The 23,115-nt window shown below is 46.2% G+C and overlaps 3 protein-coding genes across 5 annotated transcripts; 1 reads left to right on the top strand and 2 right to left on the bottom strand.

The window, feature by feature from the left end:
* Positions 1-69: 69 nt before the first annotated feature.
* LOC127613619 (neuromedin-K receptor-like) lies at positions 70-5,296 on the bottom strand. 2 transcript variants are annotated; one of them, XM_052084725.1, is made up of 5 exons: positions 4,185-5,296; positions 2,944-3,132; positions 2,705-2,855; positions 1,324-1,520; positions 70-1,245 (listed from the first exon to the last, which is right to left on the bottom strand). In XM_052084725.1, exons 1-5 carry the CDS (start codon positions 4,541-4,543, stop codon positions 1,008-1,010), a joined length of 1,134 nt encoding a protein of 377 aa, XP_051940685.1. In that variant the 5' UTR covers positions 4,544-5,296; the 3' UTR covers positions 70-1,007. The 2 variants fall into 2 exon arrangements, with proteins under 2 accessions (XP_051940685.1, XP_051940686.1); XM_052084726.1 differs by having other exon boundaries at positions 70-1,215; positions 4,185-5,295.
* A 1,861-nt stretch (positions 5,297-7,157) lies between these two features.
* Positions 7,158-16,777, top strand: LOC127613624 (N-acyl-aromatic-L-amino acid amidohydrolase (carboxylate-forming) B-like). The gene is made up of 7 exons (XM_052084730.1): positions 7,158-7,323; positions 12,424-12,650; positions 12,731-12,923; positions 13,860-13,953; positions 14,157-14,264; positions 15,122-15,234; positions 15,365-16,777. The coding sequence occupies exons 2-7, from the start codon at positions 12,424-12,426 to the stop codon at positions 15,557-15,559; spliced, it is 930 nt and encodes a 309-aa protein (XP_051940690.1). The 5' UTR covers positions 7,158-7,323; the 3' UTR covers positions 15,560-16,777.
* On the bottom strand, positions 16,426-22,565 carry cldnd1b (claudin domain containing 1b). Of its 2 annotated transcripts, none has more exons than XM_052084737.1 (5): positions 22,445-22,565; positions 21,168-21,494; positions 20,247-20,354; positions 19,103-19,240; positions 16,426-17,919 (listed from the first exon to the last, which is right to left on the bottom strand). In XM_052084737.1, the coding sequence occupies exons 2-5, from the start codon at positions 21,451-21,453 to the stop codon at positions 17,708-17,710; spliced, it is 744 nt and encodes a 247-aa protein (XP_051940697.1). In that variant the 5' UTR covers positions 21,454-21,494; positions 22,445-22,565; the 3' UTR covers positions 16,426-17,707. The 2 variants fall into 2 exon arrangements, with proteins under 2 accessions (XP_051940697.1, XP_051940698.1); XM_052084738.1 differs by having other exon boundaries at positions 21,168-21,481; positions 22,445-22,552.
* Positions 22,566-23,115: the final 550 nt, after the last annotated feature.

Below are 23,115 nucleotides of genomic sequence, written 5' to 3'. Positions count from 1 at the left end.
GGAGTTTGGTTTATATTAGATATTTTATTTAGAACAAATTTATTAAGAACATCTAAGTATCTGGGCTCCATTGGTTGTCCTGTTTTTAGTCTGTTAAGAGGCTAGATTTATGTAAGCATCATTAGGAAGACAGTAGGGCATGGAGCAACACCTTTTTTTGACCGTACTTCGTGTTTGCTTATTTCGTACTTCATGTGAACTGATTTCGTATTTCGTTTAAGTGTATTGTAGAGGTTTTATTAATCCATTTGATAAAGCCTTAATTTGTGTTCAAGAAAATAAAGCAAATCTTTTTTTTTGGATCAACGATGGCGGCCTCGTGTATTCCTTGTCGTCGCCGTGGAAAGGAAAAGCCCGTCGAAGAAAAGCACGAGTCAAAAACCTACATCCCCTGCTGACGTATCGACAAAAGGATACTAAGTTGCCGCTATAGAAGGCGAGAGGAGTCAAATGGTGCATACAAGTGCGCTCAGTTTGTTCGAGAACCGAAATTTGTTCGTCATCCGAGGCATAAAAAACTCGAGATTTTTGGTCGAAAACCGAGTTGGAGGAGAACCGAGACGTTCGAAAACCGAGGTTCGATTGTACTGTAAAACTTTTTGATACATGGTGATCTCACCCATATAGACCCCATCTGTTGGCCATAGTTACTGCTATTTTTTAATATATTTGCTATATTTCTGAGCGTTCCAATTAAAAAAAATAAAAATAAAAAAACCATAGTTCACAGAAATTGACACCCAGGGAGCTCCTCATTGTGATTACAACTTTTTCGTCTTGAAATAAAGTCAACTTTCTATTACGACGTTTCCCCCTCAAAAAACACAAACTCGTTATTGTAGAATCACTTTCTTGAAAATGAGCAACTTTTTGTTTTAGTCCTACGGCATTTAGGTAGTTGGCGTTAGCATCATGACAGGGATTTGGGGAAATATTTCACCTCTGGACCCCAAAAATCTGACAACAAGTGACAGACTGTAGCGTACCATAACTCCTTTATTATCAGCCTACGTTTTGGACTTGGACCTACGTGTATTCCCATGCGAGCACACACTCTTGTCCTTGCTCAGGATGCTGGTGTCCACGTGTGACTGAGTGCATATGCTGCTCTGGCGGCCCGGGCGGCGCCGTCTGTTCTGGAGCTCCAGCTCGTCGTAGCTGGTCACCCGGATGAATGGACACCAGCGGAAAACACGCTTGAAGCCGGCTCGAAACCTGATCCAAGATCCACACCCCAATCCATTTCTTTCCCCGCTTTCAGTAAGCTTCCGAATGTAAGTGGTTTCATGAGGGTGAGGTGGGGGCGGGTGGGGGGTCACTTACCTGCTATTGAGGCAGCAGTAGATGATAGGGTTGTACATGGTGGAGCTCATGGCCAGCCACAGCACTGCCAAGTAGATCTGCTGGATGGACTTCCACTTACTCAGACCTTTGTTGAGGCCCGTCACCATGAAGTAGACGTGATAAGGCAGCCAGCAGAGGGCGAAGGTCACCACCACAACCATCATCATCTTCACGATCTGGGGTGACGGACGAGGGGGAAGGAAATTCAGCTGAGATGATATCGCCACTCTGTCGTACAGTACTTATGTACCTTCACCTCCTTAAGGCATCATCCACCTTTCAACCAGCCACGGTAAAAACCGTAAAAAGTGATGAAGCACTTGAGCTGTAAGTTCCTCTGCAAGGGTCAGATGAGACCAAGCCAAAACGCCCTCAAGCTCAACATGGATGACGCCTTTCCACCCTGAATGGAAGCCCCGACACATTATGCCAGCTTTGTTTCGCCGACATGTCCCGAAAACCCTTTAATCTTTCCCGGGCTCCATTTCGACGGCTAATTGCGCCTTTGATGGCGTTTGTCTTCAGTGATGAGCTTGAAACTATTGCACCTGTCTCCCTTTCTATTTGTGGCCATTGCTCGAAAACGTTTGTGGTGTCAATTAGGGCCGTTCCTTATGTTCCGACCGGCATGAAAGTTAGCCTCAAACGAATGCAAGGAAATGCATTCGTTTTTTTTTCCAGTGAATGTTTCTGTAATGAAACTGCCTGCCAGGTTACCTTGTGGCATTTGTTATTATTTATGAATAAAATTGTTCCCGTTTGGCATTAATCCCGCTGCTGTCTAGATGAACTCTTACATCACAGCACCTGCGATTGTCCTTAATCCTCATAGCAGCCTCACTCTGTGCACAACCACTGAGGGATGTCAACCGGGCGAGTTCATTCATGTTGGTGCAGACAAGAAGTGACTAGCATTGGCAAGGATTTTCCATCAGATCCGTTTGTCACTGCGCAGAAATAATTCACACAAAAACTTTGAAGGGAGGGCCAAGGGTCAAGAAGACCTCATAGAAGGGTGGTTGGTGCAAATCCTTTTATCCTTTTAGGTGCAGAGCCATAGGTTTTCATTTGTGTTCCCATTTTTCTATTTTGACTGATACTAAAGGGAATAAAATAATCGAGAGCTTCTGTGCCGGAGAGATCTCCCAAAAAGTGCCTAATCAGAAGACTTGGTAGTTACCGAGTATATACAGATATTCGAATCGGCTTTTGCCTTCAACAGAGACCTGAAGATTTTGCAGCAGCACCTACTGCGTTTTAGTGTAACTGTAAATGTGAATAAAATGCCGAACAGATTATTTATTTTTTTTTCCCCGAATACGACGCAATGGTATAGGAGTTGCTAATACATTTACTATACCTTCCTTTTTGCCCGCAGCTGTCCATGATAGTTATCCGATGTGTCTCCTGGGATTTCACCTCCCCAAAGGGTTACACCGATGATGGAGTAAGTGATGGCCATCACCACTAAGGGCACCACATAGACCAGGACAGTCACGATGATGTGATACCTGCAAGGGGAGACACAATCACACAACGTTAGACGTACGACAACAGCAAAAAAGAATAATGCAGGAAGCTCGTTGCTCTTTGGCTCACATGAAGGGATCGTCTGCCATGCGGGGCCAGGCTACGTAGCAGAGCGTCCTGCGGGGCAAGGCTCGAATTGTGGAAAAGTACCCGAGGGGGAAGGCCAGGACGACGGCCAGACTCCAGATGGTCACGATCACAGCCAGAGTGGCTTTGGCGGACAGGCGAGGCTTTAGAGGATGGATGATGGCCATGTACCTGCATCCACAAGCAGAAACAAATTAATTTACTCCACTCATATGTCTGAGTTGATCCTCTAGGGTTTTTCCCTTTCAGCTTTAGAAACATACATGTACATTTTTGAACCTGGAAAAGGTACATTATAAGGTACAGTATAAGCTGTTACATAAGGCCAGGGTCAATTGATTTAGATTCCACCTTGAGGGACACTACTGGACTTCTATGGCTTTAATTGAAAAGGGATTTCATCAAACTAAATAACATTACCATGTCACATGTAGAGCAAGTATACATTTGAAGCAAAAAAAGTAGTAATAAAGTAATACATTTTAGAAGTTGCGGTTTATAATTTGGTCTCTTGGATGGACTACTTTCAAATTTCATGCCCCCCCCCCCCCAAAGAAAATCTACACTATTGATCAGTCCCCAGGCAGTTTTTTTTTTATTTTTTATAAATGATAATCGAAAGTGGCAGGCTCCCTTTGATGATGCAACATTAACAGCTCAACAAACATGGATAATTTACTTTTTATGAAAAGTGATGGTTTTGGAGACAAGAAATGACGCCAGCATTATTGTCCTTGCGTCGTGCATTATTTCAACAATCCAAATATACGCTTCTTCGGTTAACTCGTTAATTTTAAGGCTACAAACTGATCATTTTTAAGTGGGACACTTCAACAACATACTTTGGATGCTTTGGCTTTCCTGCATTTGACAACAAAGAAATAAAGAGTTTGTAAAACTAATTGGCCCTTGTTGTCCCCCCCCCCAACTTAAAAATATGAGTCAAAACATGCCAGCAACTTTATTTTGAGGCAAAAAACTCTTGCTTGCTTTGTTGTGCTAACATTGTTGCTATAAATGTCAATCATTTATATTGTCACGTTGATTTGAGGAGCACGAGTGTTTTAGCACCCCGCCCACCAAAATGATGTCATTTTTACAATAAAATGGTTAAAAATAAACAACAACAATAATACCGTCCAGCACAATCTAATGCAATTTCAAAAACGTAAAACGTTGCCTCTACCTGAAAGCGCGTTTCGGGTGCCGTCTATGTGCTGTACCTGTCAAGAGCAATGGCGGTCATGGTGTAAATGCTGGCGAACACCGCCGTGACCGGGAACAAGTTGTGGAACGTGCAGTAGAGCGCCCCGAAGTACCACTCTCCGTGGGCTGCGTAGATAAAGTTCACAAGCGTGTTGAACGCGGCCGTGGACGCGTCGCACACCGCCAAATTGAGCAGGAAACAGTTGGTGACGGTCCTCATCCGCTTGTGGGCCAAGATGATCCAGATGACCACCGCGTTGCCCAGCAGGGCCACGCCGAGGACGGCGCAGTAAGCCAGGGCCCACAGAGCCACTCGCCACGCCGGCTGCACGAACTGGTTAGCCGGGGGGCCGTTCGGATCGGAGCTGGAGGACATTCCTGCTGGAGGATGCTCACGCGAAGCTTCGGATAGACCACAAGTGCGGGGTCCTGATGCGGCCACTTAAATCACGCATATTTCAACCCCTCCCTCGGGATTGGGGTGGGAGGCTCGCACATTAAAATGATCATAATATACGATAATTCGTCCATGTAATACATTTACAACCCCTACAATTCAATTAACTGTCATTTACATTTGACACACCAAAGAAGACTGTTATTAACAAGACTGCCACATTTGCAGAATTTGCGATAGGACATGAAAACGCGCGGGCCATGCAAATCAAAATCCAGTAAAACGGCTGGGATTGAGGGCGTGCTCCAGTGAAAATGGCTGCGACTGAATGAGTTAATAGACCTGCCGACAAATTTTTGACGGTCCAGGTCAACTGGGACAGCCAGAATTAGTTGCCAGCCAATTGCAGGGCACACACAAGTGAACAACCATCCGTGCTCACACCTAGGGACAATTTCGAGAGTTCAATCAGCCTGCCATGTTTGTTTTTGGAATGTGGGAGGAAACCAGAGTACCCGGAGAAAACCCACACAGGCACGGGGAGAACATACAAACTCCACACAGGAAGGCCGGAGCCGAGATCAACCTCACGACCTCTGCACTGTGAGGTCGACGCGCTAACTACTTGACCATCGGGCCGCATGGCCTCAAACACATTATGCGTTTCTGTGAGTTTCTTTTGTGCATTCAACCATCCCCCCACCCCAATCAAATTAGCCATTTCTGCAGTGCTGCGTGGACCACTGCACTGCTCACATTGAGTGACCAAAAAATAAAAAAAAAACCACACACAAAAGGTCAAAAAGTGTGTTTTCCTCTCAGCGAGACCTCATTACCTCTTTTGGGCCACTCCCCAGCTCAAATGTCACCGTTCTGTTCACCTCCCCGCACCTCCTGCTCCCATCGCTAAAAAGGTTACGGCTTCTGAAGTTCATTCACGGCATTCCCAATTCTTCCTCGATGTCACATGAATAAATCAGATGTCGTTTCATCTCAATGGGGGCGGCAGGGTGAGGACGTTTGAATGGCGTTGCATCATGTCGAGAGCTATTTCTATATTATTTGTGGCAAAATTCAAAAGTGCATTTCTACAACCCCACCCCAAAAATGAACAAAAAGTCATTTGATCATTCACTGACTGTCAATTATTTCTTTTTGTAAAGGCAGAAACGTTTAGAATACTACCGTAATGTGCGTCTGGTGCCATCTCTTGGTCGGATTGTGTGTCTGTAACTAAGTGTGCACATATAAACCTTGTAAACCACCTTGTAAAATACAAAGTTAAGAGTTTTACCAGGTGAATGTCTCACAAGTGACACTGCGCTTCAATCGCCGTCGCCTGTGGTGTCACGTGAGGAATCAGCGTACCGTCACTGGAGATCATTTCAGCAAGTATCAAAAGGTGTGTCGCCCTCCCACCCCCACTATATATTTGAAAAGTAAAATACCGCTCATGTTTCAACATTAACAAGTAAAATTGTGATATTTTTTTTAAGCATTTGGGGTTTTTTGGGGTTCATTTTTGGCGTTATGGGAGCTGGGGTCCATTATATAGTTTTAAGTTGTAATACCACCATCTGTCACTAGACGGCACACATCACTTAATTGGATTTATACTACTGCCCAGTACGACAGCGAGTACAGGCTTAATAATGCTGTTGGAAATTTGGAACGACATGCACGACAAACATAGTCCCTTAATACTGTAAACATTTTACAACGATCATTTTTGTGTAAATATAAATAAATTGCACAAAGTGAGTTCTTGTACTTAGTGTTGCTGTTCAGCAGTTTTGTGCTGCCCTTGAATGGCAATTTTTATGCATGGAACCCCCCACGCCCCCCACACACAGTATGTGGTTATTTCTTGATTGTTCAAAGCCTTTGTTGCGGAAGGCTGGATCTTTGAAACATGCATTGAACATGAAATATATTGAAGATGCTCTGGTAGTCACTGATTCTATATAAACAGCCATATTTTGACATGGATTTCGCCCACATTCAAAATGTCATTTTTGTCATACATCTCATTAGGAAGCGCCATCCACCATCAGCGCTGATGAAAAAAAAATTGTGCGTCCATTCCACCATTTAAGTTGCCCAATCCTGTTTTCAAACCATACTAAAATATACAGTGAGTCCTCGATTTATGACGGAGCTCTGTTTCGATGGCAGCGAGTGACATTTAACTCAATTTTGAGTCAAAACGTTCCACTAACCTACAATAATGTAGTATTAAAGTCATAAATCCAGAAAACGCTTTGTGTGTGTGTGTGGGGGGGGGGGGTGATTTAAGGTCATAAATTGAACACGCCTTCTTGTGAATGCTGATCTAAGTTCTCTGCATGGGATGCAGTCTATAAATTGAGAACTCACAGTTTCTAATACCCCATGAAAAGCCCCCCGGGAATGCACACTTTTTGTACTTATTGCTTCAATGGAGTTATGTTTACACCCTGTCAAGTCATCGCTGTAATTTATTATCACAGCGGCTACTTTTGGTTTCAATAGGAGACAGTGAGCATGTACTTCCTCTTACATCACAAAGTGAAATGTGATCTGCGAGAGGAGGGCCTTCATAACCCACAAATGGGCGGACTGGATCAGAGAACTGTAACTGGGGCTGAGTTCCTGCTTGCTTTTTAACCAGCATGCAAACTCCTCTCAGGCATTAGTTGGCGGGCTATACGTAACACCGAAGATTATAATCGGTCAACAAAACACTGCCGTTGGTTACGAAGCTGGGTGTTGGTACACAGGTAAGGCAACTATGGTGCGGGGTTTTATAATTATGTGCGACAGTCCAAAAAAAAAAGATTCAACTTAGGTTTTATGCCTGTGTCCTGCATTCTGCATGGATGTTCCCTAAGTAGCTGTTGTGCGTGTCAGCTGGATGGGGTCCAACTCCAAACACTCAAACGATTCCAGCCGTTGGAAGGACTTGATGAACTTAATGAAGCAGTCTATTAGGAGGTGTGTGTGTGTGTGTGGGAGGGGGGGGGGGGTATTTCTGTTTTTTTCATTTCTTGGGAATGGTCATGAGATCAACTTTCTGTACGATCTGCACTTTAACTACAACATGTCAAGAATGTGACAAATTTAGAAAGCAGGGCTCAGATTTATTTCAACATCAAAAAAAAAAAAGGATGACATGTCTAAGTCAGCCCCCTTTCAAAGATAACGCCGGTCCACTGTCGCTGATGGGACCGGAAGAACAATGTATGTATGAACAATGTATTAGTGTCTGACAATGTTCTCGTGGGGAGCTTGCTCTCAGTGCAGCGTGACAGAGGTGGCAGAACACGAAGCAAACACTCCGGAGAAGTCTCACACTCCAGACAAGTCTCACCGAAATGATCTCTCTCTTCATAATAAATAGATGAGTAACTGGACAAACCGCACAGTCTGGAGTTTAACCTTCAACCTCTTTCTCTGGGTCACTCATTCAAGACGATGGCTCAGTGCCAACGAGACTTTTGCACTTTGACGCCTTTTAGTAGCACGGTGGGGTGGGGGTAGGATTTGTTCTCTATGCGCTTGCATGGATTATCTCGTGGTTACCTCCCACATTCCAAAAACATACAGGTTAGTTTAGGTTGAGGACCAAATGGTGTGGATGTGCCCTTTGGGTTTCCTGTACGCGTATTAACAACCTCACCGAGTGTTAAAACTGTGATCTTACTCCAACAGGTGGATACATAGGTTGATTGTGGCTTTTGCCATGTAGTGGAAACACATTTACCGGTAATAGCTCTGCATGTCACTGTACGTCTCTGGCAAAAAAAAAAAAAAGAACCAACAGTGTACATTACATTCTTAAAAATAAATAAATTGGACCAATTTAGTGAAACTGAATAACTTCCCACACCTCACCGAAATGTTCAAAGGTAATCTGAATGGAATGTGGACAATGCATTGGATCAATTCTTGAAAACACAAATAGTGATTCTGAAATGGGATTCAACCTCCTAATCCAATTGGGGGTTGAATCAGGACAAAGCATCAGTTTGTATTGTTTCAAATTTATTCATGGAATCGGAATAACTTGATCCTAAATAGGAGGATTTTTTTTCTGTTCCAAGCTGTTTGGTGGATTCAGGGGCAAGGGGGTAGGGGGGGGTTTCAGGAATAAAATCTGAAATTGTATTTGGTGAAATAAATATCACTTATCATGCAGTAGATATCCATCTTATTGATTATAAACACGGTGAAGCTGCATTTGCTGTTATGCCGCACGCAAATACAAGATGTCAACAGAAGTCGGCGCCAAATGTAAATGCCTTTTTAAAATCCAGGTTATCTGTAAAAGCGTTTCAATGTTGTCAACATTTATGCCCCTGGCAGGGTCACCCATGCCAAACAGGTTATAGGTGAGGGACCAGACGAAGCACGGCTCAAAGACCCCTTATGACGAGTAAAATTAATGGATCTCAGTTTCCCTTGCCCGGACGCAGGTCACCGGGGCCCCCCTCTGGAGCCAGGCCTGGAGGTGGGGCTCGTTGGCAAGCGCCTGGTGGCCGGGCCTACACCCATGGGGCCCGGCCGGGCACAGCCCGAAGAGGCAACGTGGGTCCCCCTTCTCATGGGCTCACCACCCATGGGAGGGGCCAAAGGGATCGGGTGCAATGTGAGCTGGGCAGCAGCCAAAGGCGGGGACCCTGGCGGTCTGATCCTCGGCTGCAGAAGCTAGCTCTAGGGACGTGGAATGTCACCTCTCTGGCAGGGAAGGAGCCAGAGCTGGTGTGCGAGGTAGAGAAGTTCCGACTGGATATAGTCGGACTTGCCTCCACACATAGCCTGGGTTCTGGCACCAGTTCTCTCGAGAGGGGTTGGACTCTCTTCCACTCTGGAGTTGCTCACAGTGAGAGGCGCAGAGCATACTCATTGCCCCCCCGGCTCAATGCCTGTACATTGGGGTTCACACCAGTAGACGAGAGCGTTGCCTCCCTCCGCCTTCGGGTGGGTGGATGGGTCCTGACAGTTGTTTGTGCATATGCACCAAACAGCAGCTCAGCATACCCACCCTTTTTGGAGTCCTTGGAGGGTGTGCTGGAGAGTACTCCTGCTGGGGACTCCCTTGTTCTGCTGGGGGACTTCAATGCTCACGTGGACAATGACAGCGAGACCTGGAAGAGCGTGATTGGGAGGAACGGCCCCCCCGATCTGAACTCGAGTGGTGTTTTGTTATTGGACTTCTGTCCTCATTACGGATTGTCCGTAACAAACACCTTGTTAAAACATAAGGGTGTCCATATGTGCACTTGGCACCAGGACACCCTTGGCCGCAGTTCGATGATTGACTTTGTGGTTGTATCATCGGATTTGCGGCCACATGTTTTGGACACTCGGGTGAAGAGAGGGGCGGAGCTGTCAACTGATCACCACCTGGTGGTGAGTAGGCTCCGATGGTGGGGGAAGATGCCGGTCCGTCCTGGCAGACCCAAACGTATTGTGAGGGTTTGTTGGGAGCGTCTGGCGGAATCCCCTGTCAGAAGGAGTTTCAACTCCCACCTCCGACAGAGCTTTTCCCATGTTCCGGGGGAGACGGGGGACATTGAGTCCGAGTGGACCATGTTCCGTGCCTCTATTGTTGAGGCGGCCAATCTGAGTTGTGGCCGTAAGGTGGTTGGTGCCTGTCGTGGCGGCAACCCCCGTACTCGCTGGTGGACACCAGCAGTAAGGGATGCCGTCAAGCTGACGAAGGAGTCCTATCAGGCCTTTATGGCCTGTGGGACCCCAGAGGCAGCTGACGCGTATCGACTGGCGAAGCGGAACGCAGCTTCGGTGGTCGCCGAGGCAAAAACCCTGGCGTGGGAAGAGTTCGGTGAGGCCATGGAAGCCGACTTCCGGACGGCTTAGAGGAAATTCTGGTCCACCATCCGACTTCTCAGGAGGGGGAAGCAGTGCACCATTAACACTGTGTACAGTGGAGGTGGGGCACTGCTGACTGACTGCTGACTCGGGACGTTGTGAACCGGTGGGCACAGTACTTCGAAGACGTCCTCAATTCCACCAACACGCCTTCCTCAGAGGAAGCTGAGTATGAGAATCCTGAGGTGGGCTCCCCTATCTCTGTGGTTGAAGTCACCGATGTGGTTAAAAAGCTCCTCGGTGGCAAGGCCCCAGGGGTGGATGAGATCCGCCCGGAGTTCCTCAAGGCTCTGGATGCTGTGGGGCTGTCCTGGTTGACACGCCTCTGCAGCATCGCGGAGAGTGCCTCTGGATTGGCAGACCGGGGTGGTGGTCCCTCTTTTTAAAAAGGGGGACTGGGGGGTGTGTTCCAACTACAGAGGGATCACACTCCTCAGCCTCCCTGGTAAGGTCTATTCAGGGGTGCTGGAGAGGAGGATCCGTCGGGAAGTCGAGCCTCAGATTGAGGAGGAGCAGTGTGGTTTTCGTCCTGGCCGTGGAACTGTGGACCAGCTCTACACCCGTAGCAGGGTCCTCGAGGGGACGTGGGAACTTGCCCAACCAGTCTACATGTGTTTTGTGAACTTGGAGAAGGCATTTGACCGTGTCCCTCGCGGGGTTCTGTGGGGGATGCTTCGGGAGTATGGGGTACCGAGCCCCCTAATACGGGCTGTTCGGTCCCTATACTGCCGATGTCAGAGTTTGGTTCGTATTGTCGGCAATAAGTCGGAATCGTTTCCAGTGAGGGTTGGACTCCGCCAAGGCTGCTCTTTGTCCCCGATTCTGTTCATCACCTTTATGGACAGAATTTCTAGGCGCAGCCGAAGCGTTGAGGGGGTCCGTTTTGGGGGCCTCAGTATTGCATCTCTGCTTTTTGCAGATGATGTGGTATTGTTGGCTCCTTCAAGCAGGACTCTCCAACTCTCACTGGAGCGTTTCGCAGCCGAGTGTGAAGCGGTTGGGATGAGGATCAGCACCTCCAAATCTGAAACCATGGTCCTCAGTCGGAAAAGGTTGGAGTGCCCTCTCCGGGTCGGGGAGGAGATCTTGACCCAAGTGGAGGAGTTTAGGTATCTTGGGGTCTTGTTCACGAGTGAGGGCGGGAGGGAGCGAGAGATCGACAGGCGGATCGGTGCAGCGTCTGCTGTGATGCGGACGTTGTATCGGTCTGTCGTGGTAAATAAGGAGCTGAGCGAAAGGGCGAAGCTCTCAATTTACCGGTCGATCTACGTCCCAACCCTCATCTATGGTCACGAGCTATGGGTCGTGACCGAAAGAACCAGATCCCGGATACAAGCGGCCGAAATTAGTTTTCTCCGCAGGGTGTCCGGGCTCTCCCGTAGAGATAAGGTGAGAAGCTCGGTCATCCGGGAGGGGCTCAGAGTAGAGCCGCTTCTCCTCCATATCGAGAGGAGACAGATGAGGTGGCTCGGGAATCTAATTAGGACGCCTCCTGGACGCCTCCCTGGTGAGGTGTTCCGGGCATGTCCCACTGGCAGGAGACCCCGAGGACACGCTGGAGAGACTATGTCACCCAGCTCGGGATCCGCCAGGAAGAGCTCGTAGAAGTGGCTGGGGAGAGAGAAGTCTGGGCTTCCCTCCTAAAGCTGCTGCCCTCGCGACCCGACCCCGGGTAAACGGTGGAAAATGGATGGATGGATGTTGTCAACATACATTTTTGGGGTGAGTTTGCTAAGCTGCTTTTGTTTCCTCCACTTTGCTTTGGAGGGTTTTGTCCCTAAACGTTTTTTGTATTTGAGGCACATCACGCACCTTCGCTACCACTTTAGTATATTTTATAACGTTTCAAAATTGACAGTTTGATTTTGAAGCACATGGGATCTGTGTTTGCCTTTTTTTTTTTACGCTGGGCCGATATCGTGTGCTTGCTCAACAGATACTGCCCCAAGTCTTACTAAGTGAGCATCATCAGCTTGTCTTCTTGAGAGATGGAGCACTTCTCTTTGCCAGCGCTGTCCCGCATCGTCATAAGCGGCGGTATGCACGGCAATGAGATGACGGGAGTGTACGTGGTGCGAGAGATTTCAAAAAAGAAGGTTGACAAGATCGGCTCCGCCTCTCTAACGACAGTCCTCTCCAACCCGGAGGCTGTTAAAGTGTGTCAACGGTACATCAACAAAGATCTCAATCGTTGCTTCACAAATGCTTTGCTGAGGTACGTTCAAACCGGGGTGGGGGCTCCTTTACATTTTGATGTTGCTAAAACTAAAACGCGCTGCGTTTCGGGACTTCCAGCGCTCCTCTAACGGCCTCCTCGCCGTACGAGACAAAGCGAGCTCACGAGCTGAACGCTCTGTTCGGCCCCAAAGGAAGCCCACAAGCCGTGGACATCCTGTGTGACCTCCACAACACCACAGCCAACATGGGCATGTGCTTCATCTTTTACCGCCTTGACTGGATCACTCTGCACATTATTAAATACATCCAGGTAAATCAAACACACACACACGCTGCGCTAGCAGTTTGGTTTCATTGGACTTGAATGCATTCTGCCACGACGGGAGACTGCTGTCGTATTTACTTGCCGGAAATTCCTTCAACTGCCTTAATGTTGATGACGGCCTCTTGGGAAGCCTCCCTTGTCCAGTTTTTCCCCCTTTCCATCAATTTTGGAAAGAGCGCTTGGTAAAGCGGCGGCGCCATATTTTCTCAACTTCACTGTGTTCCATGGAAATTGTTTTACACGTTGGATATCTTTGAACAGTGAGATCCCTTTGTGGGCTAATTCTTGTGCTGCAAGATGTGACTAAATGTTAGCAAAGTGGCGACTAGAATATCTGAATTTTATTGGGGGGTTAAGGAGGGGACACTTAAAATGGTGGCAGAGGTGTGCTGACTCCCTTTTGCCACAAGTCTAAATGTGACTGGTTCGGAGCAAACACATCCACCGGGATTGACGTGCACACTTGTGCAACCACATTATTTCAGTTGTTGTTGTTTTTAACTTCCCCACCCAAAGATGGGACTTTTTTTTTCTTGACCCTTTTTGGGACAGCGGTTACTACAGTGGACAGCTTATCATGTTATCATGTTATCGGGTTACAGGTTATCCTTATTGTCGAATGAAAGGGTGAAGTTGAACAGGTCATAGGTGTCACTAAGGGCCGAAAAGGTTTGAAAGAATTGAAATTGGCTTTATCTTTTAGACCACAACCCCCCCACCCCCAGGATTTTAACGATGAGTTGAATTTTTCTCGATCGATAACTGTGCGAATCTTAATGACAAAGTGCCAGCACATGCAGGAAGAATGAATGTATGAGTAATTTGGCGTGTACGTGTACCCTTTCAAGAAGATCGTGTACTGTAGCTATTTTATTGTATTTCAAGTGATGGCAAAAAAGTTGCATGGTTTGTTTTTGTCAGAGTAAAGCATCATTTGGGCCTGTGAGAGCAATCCAGTTGGACACGCCGCTTCCGGAGGCTTACTCATTCGAATCTGTGGCCAAACATGGATTCAGTAAGTGTGTGCGCTTTAATGTGTTGGCTGAGAGCCATAATTCTCGAGGAACTACTTCACTGGTGTTCAAAACCCAATGTTTTTTTTTAAGGTACTATATTATTTTTCTGGAGTTGGAAGCTGGAATTTCATGTATTTCTATACCTAGCTGATAACTGTTTCCAAACGCCAATTTTGGTTGTGTTTTCTCTTGTTGTGAACAGCCTTGGAGGTCGGACCTCAACCCACCGGCGTGATCAGAGCGGACATCTACAACATGGTGATGGAAACGCTCAACCACATCATGGATTGGCTTGAAAAATTCAATTCTGGTGAGCTCATCTAATTTAATGATGCAGAAAAATAATAATTAAAAAGATATATAATCAGAATGAAAATCAGAGTAAGGAATTTAAATATTAGAATGAAGAAAAAAATCAGTATTTACAAGAATGAAGTTGAAATATTAAACAGAAGGGAAAAAGGTCAATGTGATGAGAAATATTGAAAACGATGCAACGCGGGTAAAAAGAAGTGATATGAAAATGATGTTTAAAAAAGGAGGTTCTATTTAACAAAAAAAAAAAAGAAATTGCAGTCACGAGAGTGAGAACGGGGGCTGCCCGGTGGTCCAGTGGTTAGCGCGTCAATGACCTCACACCTCACAGTGCGGAGGTACCGGGTTCAATCCCAGCTCCGCCCTCCCTGTGTGGAGTTTGCATGTTCTCCCCGGACCTGTGTGGGCCTTCTCCGGGTACTCCGGTTTCCTCCCGCATTCTACAAACATGCATGGCAGGATGATCATGGCAGGCTAATTGAACACTCGAAATTGTCCCCAAGTGTGAGCGTGAGCGCGAATGGTTGTTCGTCTCTATGTGCCCTGCGATTGGCTGGCAACTGGTTCAGGGTGTCCCCCGCCTCCTGCCCGAAGACGGCTGGGATAAGCTCAAGACACTTTCTGGCGGACTACTGAGTGAAGCGAAAACGATGTGGATGTGGTTCATCACATTGTTGTCACCTCACAATCCTCCAATGACGGAAATGCAGCCACGCAATTTAAGCTGGACGGTTTTATTTTTGAAGGGGTTAGATGCGTTCTCATAATATTTTGACTTGATTCTCATCATTTTTCAATTCCATATTACCACCAAATTGTCTCAAAGTGTTAAGGCTGTCCTCCACTTAACAGGATGTACGTTTGAGGGTGGTGAAGTGGAGGCCTTTTGTAAGACCAACGCCCTCGACTACCCGAGAGACCCGACCACCAATGACATCATCGCCGCCGTTCATCCCCAGCTGCAGGTAGAGCACAGCTTCCCACCTAAGTTTTGCGATTATGATTCCTAGACGACGGCCTTCGATTCGGGAGCTCCGCGCTCTCAAGAGTGTTCGTTTTCCAAGTTTTGTCCTCTCTCTCTCTCTCGCCATACAGGACAACGACTTCAAGCTTCTCCGTCCCGGGGATCCTATTTTCCAGTCGTTTAATGGGGAGACGGTCAAGTACGAGGGAGAGGAGGCCTACCCTTTCTTTGTGAACGAATGTGCCTACTACGAGAAGAAGATTGCCTTCCAGTTAGCTCGCAAGATCAGTATCAGCCTCCCGTCCATCAGCGTGACGAAGGACTGAGAACCCATCGAAGCGGGCGATTTCAAATCGAAAAGGAAGACAACATTTTCATTGATCAGGCGTGATTGAAGAATTAACTTTATTAACGAAGTGATTGAAGAATTAACTAACGTAATTACGCTTCCCCCGGAGAAACAGAAGAAACTGGGCCAACTGCTTAGCTGATCTGGCAACTGCGTCACAGTTAAGATTAAGATATCCTTTATTTGTCCCGCAATGGGGAAATTACAATCAGAATTCAGAAAGGAAAACGCTGGGTAGGGAGAGGGGGAAAAAAAACAAAAACAAGTTACAAGCTCTTCTCGTTTATTGCGTCATGTGAACGACTTGGGCGACACTGAAATGTCTACAACCTGGTGATCACAACCAATTGCGTCTATATTTGTGCATGGCAAGAGTGCGAGCTGCAGGCAGTGTTCTCATTAACTCTTGTTTGGTTTCTCGTCAAATAGAGTACACTTGCGACTGCAAATATTAAACAGGTTTAACATGGACGACCGGCGGCGGGGGATGGGTGGGAATCCCTTTCAGTCCAAGCCCAAGTGCAAAATGTTGCTTTGCAATAATATTCTGCCGCCGGTCATCAAAACACAGCATTTTGATTAATATTGAGTAGGATGAATAAGAATCAAGCAGATGAATCCACCCGTTTTCATCCACAGCAACGTTGACATTGGCTGCTGTCAGCTGAAACTGACATCAGCGTGCCCTTGGGCTCGAATCGCATGCTCAACTGCTTTCTCGGTTTCGTCCCGTGATATTGACAATGCGAGCCCGAAGGCACTTTGACGCCAATTTTAGTCGACAGCAGACGGTTGCAGAATGTCATTTCTGAAGTCTTATTTTCATTAAGGTGGCCAGTTTCATTCTTAACAGCAATTAAATACACCAAAAGGCTGCTAGTGTTCTGCTTTATGATTGTCAAGCTGTCGTGAGTGATTGCTTAATGATTTTTCTACTCACCAATGAGCCTTTTAATGTTTTAATGAAACTTGAATCAACACGCCGTGTACTATGTTGCTCGATGCCGTTTTAATTCCAGTCAAAACAGATTTTTTTAAAACTGATTTTCTTTTTTACTAAAACAATTTCAAACGGATTGAAATGTAAAAAGTTATGTGAATGATTTCTCTTACCAATTTTTTTTTGTCAGACGTCCACTATATTTCGAGACAAGTGGTGTTTGGATATAATTTAATAAAAGACGGACATATTTAACTGGGCGGCACAAGGTCGACCTCACATTGCAGAGGTGCAGGGTTTGATTCCGGCTCCGGCCTTCTTGTGTGGAGTTTGCATGTTTTCTCCGTGCCTGTGTGGGTTTTCTCCGGCTTCCTCCCACATTCCAAAAACATGCATGGCAGGTTCACAGAATGCTCTAAATTGTCCCTAAGTGTGAATGTGAGCGCGAATTGTCTATATGTGCCCTACGATTGGCTGGCAACCGGTTCAGGGTGTCCCCTGCCTCCTGCCCAAAGACAGCTTGGATAGGCTCCAGCACCCCCCGTGTGAGGATAAATGAATTACAAAATGGCTGGATGGCTATTAAACTGCATAGTCAACATTTATTTTGGACCCCAAAAAAAGACACAGATATCACCATTCCCTCCCCAACCCCGATGTACAAAATTTGAGCCTCTTCGAAGAAGAATTCCACAGAACTAACTACATTTGGGAATGCTCGACATTAAGAGTGGTTTTATCAAAAGTAAATGATCACCAGGACACAAATCACTTGAAAGGATTGAGATTAACTGGCACAAACATCAAGCGCAGCACAAGTGGTTCCAATTCAAATGAAGTGACATTTTGTCAGTGCGACACACGTAAGCTGGAGTGGGACAAACTTTGAAACAAACGGCTGAGATTTCTTGAAGCATTGTGCAACTGATGATGTTAAAAAAAAAAGGAAAAAAAACGTTAATGGCAAAGTGAGGAGCAGCAGTGAAATGGCAATTAAAAAGAAGCCAATCGCTACAGCAAAACCACAAGTAATAAATAATTGAGCATGCACTTTTGGAGGAAAGGCCACACAGATGCGATACCACAAATGGATGTTGTTTCATGGCTGTTGTCAGTACATATGATGACCGGCTACAAACATCCTCTTCTCCGCTTTGAGATTTTGATTGTACTCAGTCGCCATTTTTAGGCCACCCTATACGCGACCATGCGCGAGTAGTTCTTGCGGTGGCTGCGTGCCGCCCAGAGGAACAAGGCGGACGCCATCATCTGCAGCGGGAAGGAGATGAGGGCGAGGTAGAAGGACCAGCCCAGCGATGACTCGGGCGGTCTGGCGTACTGGTGGAGGAGATCCACGCCGACTAGGAAGCAGCACACGCTGCCCAGACAGCACAGAGCTGACGGGGAAGAGGAGGGATGTCAGTGATGGGGACGCCGCCACATTGACTGCCCAATTGCGGACATCTTCCCAGCGGGGTGAGGGGAGTGGGGGGTTGCGATATATTTGCATTGTCAGGCCCCTCACACACAAGAAAGGTCATTGTTGTGCGTTTCTCTTCCTTTTATGGAGCTGTGCAGTTCCACATGGGAACTACACAACTTCCACATGGGAAGCCATTTCAGATGGTATTTGATCTGCTTCAGATCCATCTTAAGGTGCAGGCACTCATACTTAGATTGTCCTAATTCAGGGGTGTCAAACTCGTTTTTGTCGCGGGCCACTTTGGAGTTGCGTCTTCTCTCGGAGGGCCGTTTCATAAATGTTTCATCAAATTGTATCATTACTTGCACACAACAAATGGCTGGTTCCTAGTTTGTGCAATTTGTTGTTTGTTCAATCATTGTTCAAGTGACAGGGATGGCAATGGCTAGTGATGAAAATAAAGCGTAAAGGGGCGTGGCCTGGACGGGGCGACCAATCACAACAAGTAAGACATCATACACGTCCAATCGCAGGGCTGTTTACAATCGGAAGATGACTGATCGGGAGAGCTCGTAAAAACTCGACGATCAGGTACCTGACCCCCCCTAAAATTTTCTCAACGGATTTAGACGATTCACAAAAATGATCAATTTAAGAAATAAAATGGCGGATTTCTGCGTACCCGCGGAAAATTGCCATCCCTGAAGTGTGTGTGAATAGGGTATCAAATTTCTTGCAAAGCCTCAACATTGTTGCACATGACAATTGGTACAGATTTTAGTAAGGATCATTGAAGTTGCCACGCATGATTTGCTTTCGCGGGCCACATAATACAACCTGGCGGGTCGCATATGCCCTTGACTTTGACACCTGTGTCCTAATTGGTAAGATTCAGGGCACTGGTAGAATGACTGCCTTTATATTTATGTCCCCCCACCCCAATTAGTTGACATCTGCTCCCTGTTTGATACACACTTCTGAAATCAACCTCTCTATTTGCAGCCATGTTATTAGTGTAAGCGGTCCATGTCAGCGGGGATGACATTTAAATGAACCAATCAATAAACGTAATGAAACTGCCTGACTTTCAGTGACTTCCCCGCGTACGCAGGCATTTGGCGTTCTTACCCGCGTACGCAGGCATTTGGCGTTCTTACCCGCGAGAAGATGCAGCACTCCCACGGCCAGGGTGGGCGTGAAGCTGCGGCACAGGCAAGCGCAGACGCCCACGAGGCCGCTGAGGAACACCAATGCCAGAGACACCAAGGGCAGGAGAAACTGGCACCTCCACAAGTCTGCAGCAACATTTAAACCATTAGGACTACGGAATGGAAATTGCATTATTTATTTTGTGGATTACTTCAGCGAACCCCTCCTCTACTGTAGATTTTCAAGCCATTATTTTCATTTATTTAGTTTTTGACACAAGTATACAACTCTCCTCAAGCAAATCAGTATTTTGAGTTGTGCATCTTCATTGTAGTACCACTTTAGGCTGTGAAATTTCAGGTGGCACTGAAGTCGACTGGTAAAGATGCGGCATGATTTACAATAAAAAGAGTCGAGTCAAGTCAACAGTATTTATAGAGCACTTTCAAACAGCCATCGCTGCATACAAAGTGCTGTACATGGAGCGATTTAACATGCACAATAAACAGGAAGACGAATCGGTAATAAAGGCGGTCGAAAGCACCAAGCAGTAAAATCAAGAACAATCCAAGTCATGCTGAGTCGAACGCCAAAGAATACAAGTGAGTTTTGAGGAGGGCTTTAAAGATGGGCAGCGAGGAGGCTTGCCGAATGTTCAGTGGGAGGTCATTCCAGAGAGAGGGACCAGCAACAGAAAAGGCTCGATCCCCTCTGAGCCTCTCAACGACCAAGATCTAGTGATAGTCCTTGTTCCCACAAAGCAGAGAATTGTTTGTACGCATTGCTGCACGGCTGAGTTAAAATATCACTTGCTTGAGGGTTGAAAATTAAATTTCATCGATGCTAATTTCCGTTTGTTTGTCTATAACGACTATTTTTTTAAGAACAATTATGCAAATTGAAAATGACAACAACCTGCCCTAGGAGTGGGTTGGATAAGCTCATTAAAATTGATATGCTGCAAAGATAATATGAAGTGGAAAGCTGTGTTTGTACAAGTAGGAAAAAAAGACCACGAAAGACAACCAAGGAGGTTAAGACATTACTTCTCAATAAATCGCATTCGTAGTTAGCATTCAAGGCCAGAAACGGGGCCACAAAACATACAACATAAAACACAATCCCAGTAGAGGGCATTTGCGTCAGGCTTACATGTCCTTAGCAGGTCCTCTTCACTGTTGTGGTTTTCAGGGTGGTCGTGCCTTGGCAAGAAACGCTGAGGAAGAGTGAAGCGCTCGCAGTGCCTCATAAACTTGGGATCTAAAGGAAATGTATTAAAAAAAAAAAATCAGTTCATACATACAATCATCATCAGACATTGGCTGACTGGTGAAGGCCACGTCCAGCTCTGCATGAGATTCCCTGGGTGGCATGCCGGGGTGCTCTAGTACAGTAGTTCTCGAATGTCTTACGCCAGGGGTGCCCATTTGGTCGATCCTGATCTACCGGTAGATCTAAGACAGGTCCCTAGTAGATCCGAGGAGTGTCGAGCAGAAAAAAAAACAAAACAACCAGTTGTGTGTCTTTGTACATGTTGGTAATATATATTTTGTGTTAATATGCGCTGCACCCTAATCATTCTATCAGTCTCATTTCACCAAAAAATGTTTAAAAATTTTTTAAAAAGCAGGTAAATCTTGAATTTACGATGGCGCATGATTACGTCACCGGAAGTTGTTAGCGCTCAGCAGTCTGCAATCAGAGCTGTTGCGGTCTATCTTTGATCGTCTTTATTCTCATTCAGAGTTTGCTTCATGTACAATTCACCGAGGGCGCGGGCAAATAGGAATCTAGGAGGGCCCAGGGAAGCACTTGAAAATGGTACGTGTGAGCTGCGATAGTTAACAGGCTGCAAAGGTGCATCGCATGCCTCAGTTTCAGGCTGTTTCTCATCACGGCGTGCGTGCGTGCGTGCATGGTGTGTGCGCGCGCGCGCACGTGCCGGTAATGGTAGATCCCGGGAGGTTAATTGATTGAAAAGTAAATCTTCGGTCCAAAAAGTGTGGGCACCCCTGTCTTACGCGAATACAGCAACCAAGTATAAGTAAAGCACAGGTTTCTAATGGTTGTTACCTGGTTCCTTGAACCAGTGGGACTGGCTGGGCACCAGGATGCACCACCACCACAGTCCCATGGTGCCATTGAGGTGATACAAGGGCTCGCCGGGTGCCTTCTCATCGAAGTTGCCGTCGACAGAGTCGTCACTCAACAATGAGGCGTTGCTTCCATCATGTGCACCCGGCGGGATGCTGTACTGGTACCAGTGCTGGGTTCCCACGGCCACAGAGAGGTACACGGTGGCCAGCAGGCTCAGCACGGAGCCGATAACTAGGGCTGTGGCATAGCGGTTATCCACCATGGTATCAGCTCACTGGTTCAACTGCTCCCTGGTGGAAAACACTAGTAAAGTTTGAAGAGAGAGGGGAAAAAAAGCATAAACGCATTATAAATAATAACAAATTCTATTGTTTAAGCATGTGCTCTTAGTGCTGCCCCCAAGAAGAACAAAATATCTTGATCATCTGTCATCAGGCAGTACTACGCAAGGTCCACCCTGAACTGGTTGCTAACCAATTGCAGGGCACAAATAGACAAACATCGGAGTCATAAACATCATCATGACATATTTTCTTTTGTGTGTGTGTGTGTTTAGCAAGCTTTCCATTGATACCAACCTTTTATAAATACAACCAAGACGAAGAAGGTAACAAGAATACCAACGTTGGATTGAACAAAAACGAAAACTTGACCCCGATAGACTTATGACAAATGGTTGGCCAAAAACGGCGGTTTTACCTTTACTTCACAGTCATGCCCTTCTTAAATATTCACAGGAAATTATATTTAAAGCAATGCTGGAATCATCTTTTTGTCTGATGCGGACTGAATAAATTGATCTTTTAAAAATGTACACATAAAAATAGGGCAACTATCTGTTTACAGTCAGGCAAAACTGTGCACCAGGTGACAAATTAGTCGTACTTGACACACATACTGGTGGCATTACAAGCGATTACTGGTTGATTCATGTCGAGCTTCACTGCTCGTACTGGTACCGTTAACTACAATGTTGCCTCACTCTTACGTGGAGTTGTCTGACTACTTGTGTTTGTGCGCTGAACGGTCTTACGAGGACAAAGAGCGTCCCTATATTTGAATTTAAAAACTGGCTATCGAAAGAGAACCAGTTGCTGGTTCGCAACTTGCTTTTCAGGTATCTTATCCATCGCTTGTCACAGATACCTATTAAAGATATGGTTCATTATCAGACAGCAATCAGCACCGTATCCGCTTGAACTTTAGATTTGCTGACGTAAAAAAATCCAATAAATAATGTGATTCGTAATTACCTCATTTTGTTTAGCCAAAGGGCGGTTTCTTCCGTTCAGGAAACCAGCGGGGTAGCCCGACCTTCCTTCTTCTACGCCGTTTCCTTCTTCTTCTCCTGTACCGACACCGCTGGCAACAGGTGTTAAAGCTAACACTGCCAACTAGCGGAGCAAATGAGCTTACATCACAGATGGCCCATCTACTGGTGCATCTCAATACATTTACAATAAGGTTCGAATGTTCCGTTAATTTAATAGGTCAATTAAAAAAAATTAATATACAGTATTAGATAGGTTAATTAATAGATGTGCTGGAGCCTATTTCAACTGTCTTGGGGCAGTCGGCGGGGTACACCTTGAAGTGTGGCCAGCCAATCACAGAGGACACATAGATGACACTCACGCCAAAGGACAATTTACAATACATCCTGATTTATATAGCGCGTTCACAACAGCAGGATCTGTAACAAAGCGCTTAACAAAACAATTGACACAAAGTAAAATAATAAACAAACACATAACATAAACACAGTCGTGCAGTCCTAACCACATTTCCCTCATACTTTTAGACTGTTCAATTGACCAGCCATGCATGTTTTTGGAATGTGAGAGGAGACCGGAGGACCTGGAGAAAACCCATGGAGGCATGGGGAGAACATGTAAACTCCACACAGGAAGGTTGGAGCCTTAAC

Source organism: Hippocampus zosterae, chromosome 13, assembly GCF_025434085.1.
Source record: "Hippocampus zosterae strain Florida chromosome 13, ASM2543408v3, whole genome shotgun sequence".
In the NCBI taxonomy this organism is placed as follows: Eukaryota; Metazoa; Chordata; class Actinopteri; order Syngnathiformes; family Syngnathidae; genus Hippocampus; species Hippocampus zosterae.
Note: the sequence above shows the minus strand (reverse complement) of the source record. Positions and strands in the feature narration are given on the sequence as shown.